General features: G+C 35.9%; 1 protein-coding gene across 3 annotated transcripts in view; it reads left to right on the top strand.

Annotated features, from left to right (window-relative positions):
- Positions 1 to 5,483, top strand: part of LOC106872008 (uncharacterized) — a 17,868-nt gene extending 12,385 nt beyond the window's left edge. For all 3 annotated transcript variants that reach the window (XM_014918815.2, XM_014918816.2, XM_014918814.2), the window contains exons 3-4: positions 2,113 to 2,275; positions 4,021 to 5,483. In XM_014918815.2, coding sequence (XP_014774301.1) covers positions 2,113 to 2,275; positions 4,021 to 5,064 — 1,207 coding nt within the window. In that variant the 3' untranslated portion in view covers positions 5,065 to 5,483. The remainder of the gene's footprint in view (positions 1 to 2,112; positions 2,276 to 4,020) is intronic.
- Positions 5,484 to 8,543: the final 3,060 nt, after the last annotated feature.

Genomic DNA, 8,543 nt, shown 5'->3' with positions numbered 1-8,543 from the left:
TTGTGAGATTTGGCTGTTATTTCTAACATGTAAATAGCCTGCTTGGTGGTGGTGGGGAATTGAAATTTTTCAAACAATTTTTTTTCAGAATCATAATCTCCGTATTTTTTTACACATTTCTAAAAAAAAAAATTTCCGGAAAATATTTTGAAATGAGGAAATGGGAGTGGGGGGTTCGAAATTTTGAATTTGAGATTTTTGAAAAAAATTTTTTCAGAACTGGAATCTCCATAGCCTAAAACGTGGGATTCCGTAAAAAAATAAAAAAAATAAATAAAGGTGGGAAAGGTTCAGATTACATATAGTCCGTCTCCGCTATAGCACAATTGATCCATAATTGGGGGAGATATACATTAGATGCAATTTGGCTTTGTGCCCAAAAGAAGTAACATGGATGCAATCTTTCTTGTGAGGCAACTACAAGAGAAATATTTGGCTTTGAGTAAACCACTATACTTGGCATTCATTGACTTGGTGAAGGCATTTGACATGGTACCATGTTCAGTAATTTGATGGTCTCCAAAGAAACGAAGTATAGCAAATGACTTGTGGGTGCTATACAAGTTATGTACAAAGATTTAGTAAGTAAAGTGAGGATTCAGTGATGAATCTGATGTGAAGGTAAGTATCTATCAAATTTAGTCCTCAGTCCTACAGACTGTCATGGAAGTATTTAAGACATGCTGCCCATACATCTATAGGCTGATGATCTAGTCCTCATAGGTGAATCTATAGAGGTGTAGCGAAGCTATTCTCTCTCTCTATTATATACACATGAACATAGCAGATAACAGCTAGCCTTCGGCCGCTTCTTTGGACCCTTATGTCCACCACTTTGATTGGTTGGTATTGGCGTATTTTACTCTATCTCACGCCAGAGTGCAACCCAACCAATCTCCACCTTCAGATAAGGTCGCGTTCAACAGTTTTCTGAACCCCTGTTTGAGCCAATTATTTCTCATAACTAGCTAGCTTGTCTGCGCTAAATTTTGTCTCGGCTTTAGACCTCCTGAGGTCACTAGAAACAGTTGATAGCTTTTGTTACTTTGGATGTGGTTAGCAAGGGAGGTGGTTGCACCAAAAGTATAGTAGCCAGAGTAAGAAAAGGTTGGAAAAGTTCAGAGAGCTTCTATTACGTCTGGTAACAAAGATCTTTTCCCTTAGACCTAAAGATAGATTGTATAATGCTTTTATTAGAACTGTGGTGCTGCATAGTGAGATATGGGCCTAAAATGCAGAGGACTTTAGAAGACTTAGAAAGAAATGAAGCTTGCATGCTCTGTTGGATGTGCTGAATAACAAGGTACAATTGGTTTGAGAGAAAAAACTAGAGAACTCAGGTGTGTGCAAGAAAGAAGAATGTACTGGTATGTGATGCATATGGCTGAGGACAGCCAGCATGGAAGGAGGATGTTAAACGATGATGATGAATGTGGATGGAGCTTGCAGAAGAGGGAGACCCAAGAAGACATGGAATGAAGTGGTAAAGGCTGATCTCAGGACCTTGAACCACACAGACAAAATAACAAAGAACTGGGATGACTGGCAATATGTGGTTCTCAAAAAGACCTACCCATATCTGAAAGCACAACATACCCAACTGTCTCTCCTCTATCACCATTTCTTCTTTAAGACATCTCCACCACTTACCATCATCTCTCTTAACTGAACTGTTCTTAGCAGAACAGGTATCTTCTATTAGCTTTTCCCTAATACCACTTATCATTCTTACTACCTGGAAACATTTCGCTTATTAACCCCTCATCCCACAACAAAAAGCCACCTCCCTCTCTACTCTAGCCCCTCTCAGTTGAAAGGGATCCTACTCTTACAAGTGACTTCATTAGTGCTGATGCCATGAACAAATGCACCAAGTACACACAGTAAAATGGTTGGTGTTAGGAAGGGCATCTTGCTATACAAACTTTGCCATGGCTGACATTGGAACATGATGCAGTTTTCGATGTGTTGAATCCTGCAGGCCATCCAACCAATGCCATTGTAGAACATAGACTTTGAATGATGATAATGTTTCTGTGTTTGAATTTATTTACATGTTCTAAAATATTTGATGTTACTATTAACTGTTTTTATGTGTTTTTGTATTTGAAGTGAAATCTTACTTCATCCACAATCAGTTGTACCTCCTGTTCAGGAGAAACGCATTTTAGTGGTTCCAAATCATCAAACAGCAGTGATGTCCAATCTATTTTCCATGTGGAAAGCAGGGCGTTTGTGTGACTCGTACATCAGTAATGGTACTACAACTATAATGGTATGTTATAATATTAAGTTTAATGTAATTATAACAATTGTAATATAATAAATATTAAATACATTCAAATTATATATATGTTAAATTACATCCTATATTTAGTGTATAATTTAACTTGGTTCTGTGTTCTTTTCCTCCATGAATTTCAATGTTCTGAATGCCTTCCTAATTTTTTTTAGCCTCGTTTATCTTGATCTAACTCTAGTGTGGGAGGAGCTATTACCATGACCTTTGTGGGCTCTCCAAGACCAGAGAGCTTGATTTTGTTGACATTCCATTTAAACTGTTGTAGTTCAACACCTGCAAGAAAGATTGGGTTAAAGATTCTAGAGGTCTGATTTTGTGAGGAAGAAAGGTGTGGATGTTGAGATGTCAAGAATAAGGATGGGTCCAGCCAATGCAGAGTTACCAAGGGCATTATATTAGTGATAAAAAAGACAGAGGAGACAGCATGCATGTGGGCCAAACTGCTGGAGCAAATAGTTGAGTGGCTCTTTGATGCCTGTGAGCGTAATTGCACTCTCCTAGTTTGTGAAAGCAATACAGCATTTTGAGCCTCACTTGAATCTTGTACAGTTTCAGCAGTTACTGGAGGCTGAAATACTTTCTAGCTCTGAAGAGAAGAGCCAGTCTAGAATAACAACATTGCTTTCACCAAACTTCTTTAAAGCAAGAGCCCCTGATGAGTGATGTAAGAGAGTAGGTTACCAATAAAAATGGCTCTGGAAGCCATGCTGCTCATCACCAAAGTGAGAGATAGATTCAAGTTGTTAGAGAGTATCATTGTTATTGGCTGTCTGCATTACTTTAGAGATACTTGAGGTGAGAACACTAAGACTAATTAGCTAATCATCATCATCATCGTTTAACGTCCACTTTCCATGCTAGCATGGGTTGGACGATTTGGTTCTGCTTAAAATGTTGCAAGTCAATACCTACAGGAGCTGATAGGGTGGATGTTCTGAAGGACTGGGTATGGTGCTCGGCAATTGATGGGGCATGAAGTATTTTCTGACCTTCAAGGAAAGGCTAGTTTTTGAGATGTGGCTCTAGCTTTCACCAAGAAATTTTCAATAATAGAGAGACCTAACATGAGGTAACAGTGAGGGCTCTAGTTTAGCGTTACTCTTGTTCAAGTGGATTGTGATGCACTGATGTTTTCTAATGAGGTTTTTGCTGTTTAAGAAACAAGTTTGACATGGTCCCACTAGAAGATGCATTTTTGAGATCTCTGTTGATAGAATTTAGGTTTGGTAGTTGGTGTCTAGGTTGTTTGTAGATGAGGAAGGGGTTATATCATTTCTGTAAAAAAAATTGGGATCTATTCCATCTCGATCAGATTTTTTTTTAACTAAACAGCTTGAAACTTCGAATACTGGTAGAATTTCTCATGTAGAACATGGTTTATTCTGAACGTTTTTGTCAAAATTTCGTATTTTAGAAGTTATTTCATGTTAAAGTTGTCATATTTGGGTAATTTCAACCAATCAACGACTGGTGTCTTCAGTTGAAGAAAGCTACTGCTGTTTACGATAGTAATCGAATGCTATCAATGCCCCACTTCAGTGCTTCTCTGAAATTTTCTGTAGTCAGAATTTAGTCAATGTATTAGAATAATTTTGTCATAAGAAATTGCGTGAGTGAACACTACAAAGTTATAGAGTAAAGTTAATTATGCTGTGAGAAAAAAATAGAATCAATAATTTTTGCTAGATTTATTTCAGATGTATTTTATATGTTTTCAGGTCCATAAAATGGTTTTAGGAGCTGTGTGTCCAAAATTGCTGCCAATTCTCCATCATTCATCAAAAGGTTCATTTCCTAAAGTGACATTTCCAAGTTCAGTCAGTAAAGAGGGACTTTTAGCATTTGCAGAATACATGTACAATGGTGTGGTAGATCTGAATGAAGAAATTCTAGTCCAACTAAAGACTATTGGTGAAAGATTAAGTATGAAAGATTTTGAACAACTTTGCTGTAATGAATTGAACAAAGCTAAGACAAAAGATATTTTATCAGCTGTGGTGGAACCTTTGTTGGCAGAACCTTGTTCTTTGTCAGGATTATTTCCTTCCAGAACACAGGGAGACATTAACAAAATACAAAATTCTATGTTAATTAACTTGTTTAGAAATAATTACAGCAATAGTAATAACATGCAGCCTGGTGTTCTTGTTAGTACTGGATCTAGTACATCTAATGTAAGGTCTGAAGAAATTATGACTACAAATCAGATCATTGACATCCAGAGTGAAGTAGAACCAGAGATAGAGTCTGCAACAAACCACAACTCTCTACAGTTAAAAATAGAACCTTATAGTCCTGATGAAAACCAACATAGTTTTCAAGAAGAATTATACATGGATATTGGTAACACTAGTTCCAATAATAACCATCATCTACCACCTGCTACCAGTGCCACTTCTGGAAATATCAATACAGACAATGACTTAACAGTTACTTATTCAGACAACCAGTATAAAAATGATCTGAATATGGTTTCCAGTGATAACATCAATATATCTGATGCCCCTCAATCTGAAGAGACTTGTTTATCACAGCATACAGAAAATTGTGATGAAGATACTGATAATCAGAAAGAACTACAGTTAATTTCAATAACATCTGTGGCAGGCAATATAAATGAAGACAATCTCAGCAATAATTCTGATTTGGTAGAGACCTCCAGTACAATGCCTACAAATACAAAACAACTGCAAACATCAAATTCTAAACCATACCCTATTAGTTTATTTTCTGTGAATAACGGTGACTATACAGCTGTATAATGTGCAGATGTTCAATTAAATTTCCCAGCATGTAATATTTTTTAACTACAAATTTCATGTTTCCTTTCATTGTTTAAAACCAAAATTCTTTTCTAGTAAGTTTTCTACCAAATCATCTCTTTCATATGAGCTTCTTCATTGCCTCTACTATCAATAATCTTCTTAAATAAAATGTCTGCTATGCCTTACTGAACCACATTTTTTTAAAGAAAAAAACAAGAGAGAACATATTTTCTTTTATACACTTGGTTTGTGCAACATTTTCTGGTTATTTTTTGTTTTGTGGGGGGGGGGGTTGTAACAAAGAGACATTTGATTTTTAACAATCATAATTATTGCGTAATTGTCAATGGATTTGTTATTTTTTGAAGACAAACATTCTAAATTTTTATTAATAAACTTTTAGAAGAAATTTTTAATTATGACTTTGTTGGAGAATTTCATTACAATGTCTGAAAAATTGCAAGAAAATTCTGGTATATAAGTAAAAAGGAGGAAAATAGTATTCGTTACCTTCAGTTGATTGTTTTCCACCACTCAATGAGTTTAACTGTAAAATGGTGTCACAGTGAATATCAATTAAACCCCGTGAACAGTGGTGCTAACGACAACTGGTTCAATAACACATTACTCTGAGAATGGATGTCTTGTTTTCACTTCACAATAACAGACTTCCTAAACCAAAAGCAGTTAAATCGAAATTCACCTCCCTACATAAAATTTAGTCCATACCAATGAGGGAGCCTCTGTAGAGTCGTTCAACCTGCTAGAAATAGCAGCCAAAAATTGTTGTAAAAAAGGATACAGTGTATTCTTACATACAATGTATGAAAAAAAAGTGTTAAGGTCAAAACCAGAATGTTTTTACTCATGTTTTCTCAATCAAGGCTGACTTGAAGCTATATAACTTTCTTGTCTTAAAATATAAATTTTGTATATATCCAAATCTATCTGATTGAAACTAAAGCTTTCATATCTATCCAATTCAATGTTAATTGCATATATTGACTTATCAAAATAGTTCTTTAGTTGCAGGTCTTTCCTGATCAAGCATCAATGACAGCATTCTTTGGTATCAGTTAGAGATTAGCACTTCTTTACACAGCTGTCCTCGTCCATACACATCACATGACCATACCAGCGCAGTCATCTCTCTTGCTCTCTTACACATCACATCTGATGCCTAACTTTTCTCTCGACATTGCACATCCAGCAAAGTATACTGGCTTCGTTTCTTTCAAGCCTACGCTGTCCTCAGCTGTCACAGCCCATGTTTCACCGCCATGCAGCATAGCTGTTTGCACACAGGCATCACTCTGCCTTGAGAGAGAGGCTCTTTGTTGCCAGCAAGGGTAGGATGGTAGTTATTGAAACACAATACGCAGTATATATATATATCCAAACTAATGAATAAACTAATACATTTAATCAATTCGCCATTTTTAATTTATTTTATTTAACTTTTGATATGTTAATAAAATAGGAATTAACCTTTATGTGCCACAAGTCATGTTGATGGTATATGTCTTTACCTCTGTGATGTGCTTTTGTGTTCTTGGAGAGCAAAGGCAGCACTAGCATAGCTAGGGTGTGTTCCATTCCTGCATCACCACAAAAAATACCTATTGCCTATACCAGACCCAAAAGTGGTGCCACCTGGGGCGAGTGAAAGGCAGTTCCATTCACTAAGCTAATTGTTCAAACATGTATTAAAATTTTCATTATTAATAGGTGATACATACACAAACATTAATAGGTATGGTATATGTAATATAACTGGTACCGATTGTGGAAAAACAAAAAAATATTTTTTTTAAAAATGAGGCTGCTATAAGTAAAACGTGGGAAGTCCTGACTAAAGTTCATAATAGAGATATACAATTTTTGCTAATTTCCTGAGATCCTCTTGGTTCAGCCAGTTTTATGGATGTATGTTTTTCAACAAATAAAACCTTTTCTTTGATCTGTTTTACTTTTTTGATAAGAGTAGAAGAGAAAAGGGGTGGTTAGAAGAGTTTTGTTTTTGTTATACCAAATACAGATATGCTTCAACAAGGCATCTAGAAATATTGGTCAATATACAGTTTGAGATCTGTTAATGAAAAATCAAAAAAAACCCAGCCTACTGGGTGTAATAGAAAATGAATATGGAAAAAAAATTTGCGCAAATGAACGGATAGAGTGGGGAGAGGACTTTCGGAAAATTCACAAGATCCAATTTTCTCCTCATAACTTTCAGGAAAATGGATATACAGGGGTTGGACAAAATAATGGAAACATCTAGTATCATAATTTTGAAATATCTATAAAACCGTCAAAAGCTTGTTTATTTTTGTTTTTATATTTATTTATTATTAGTGTTGCTTAATATGTTTTGCTAAAATTACTGTTTCTTTTCAGATATCATCAGAAAAAGGTAATTAAAATGACAGATCTATCGGACTTTCAAACAGGTCAAATTGTTGGTGCTCGTATGGCAGGTGCTAGCATAAGAAAAACAGCCAAAATGTTTGGTGTATCAAGAAGATCTACTTTCGAAAGTAATGACTGCCTTTGTGGAAGAGGGGAAAACCTCGGCGAAACAAAACTCAGGAAGAAAACAAAGACTTTCAGATAGGGACCGTCAGACTCTTATGCAAATTTTTAGAAAGGATCATAAAAGTACAGTTCCCAAAATTACTGCAGAGTTTAATGACCACCTCGAGAACCCAGTTTCTACAAAAACTGTTTGCCAGGAGCTGCACGAAGTCGGATTTCACAGGAGGGCTGCAATCAGAAAACCACTACTTTCAAAAACAAACGTTGCAAAGCGTTTACAGTGGAGTAAAAACCTATAGAATTAGTCCCAAGAGCAATGGAAGAATGTTATTTTTTGGGACGAGTCATCCTTTTCCTTATTTCCGACCGCCTGCCGAGTATACGTGTAGAGACAGCCAAAAGAAGCATTTGACCCAGACTGCCTTCTTCCAACTGTTAAGCATGGAGGAGGACCTGTGATGATGTGGGAGGCTATAGCTTGGAAATCTGCCGGCCCAATGGCTTCCCTTCGTGGCAGAATTAATAGTCAAGACTATTTAAGCAGTTTATTTAATTAAATTCATCTTATGGTTGCATAACTGTATGGCATGAGGACCATTCTAGTGAAGTTGAACATCTTATCTGGCCACCACAGTCCCCAAATTTCAATATTATTGAACATTTATGGTGCATTTTAGAAAAACAAGATCATCATTACAAGAACTGGAAACTTTTAGCTGAAGAATGGACAAAAATTCCTTTGGAAACAATTCATACTTTGTACGAGTCCATACCTCATAGAATTCAAGCTGTAATTACTGCCAAAGGCAGTCCTACTCCATATTAAAATAAATCTGTTTGAAATTTTAAGGTATTTCCATTATTTTGTCCAACCCCTGTATATATTAATGAAATTTTATAGAAATGCCGTTCAAATTGCACAAATTACGATTATAATGAAA

This window comes from Octopus bimaculoides, chromosome 3 (genome assembly GCF_001194135.2).
Source record: "Octopus bimaculoides isolate UCB-OBI-ISO-001 chromosome 3, ASM119413v2, whole genome shotgun sequence".
NCBI lineage: Eukaryota > Metazoa > Mollusca > Cephalopoda > Octopoda > Octopodidae > Octopus > Octopus bimaculoides.
This window is presented reverse-complemented; position numbering and strand designations above follow the sequence as displayed.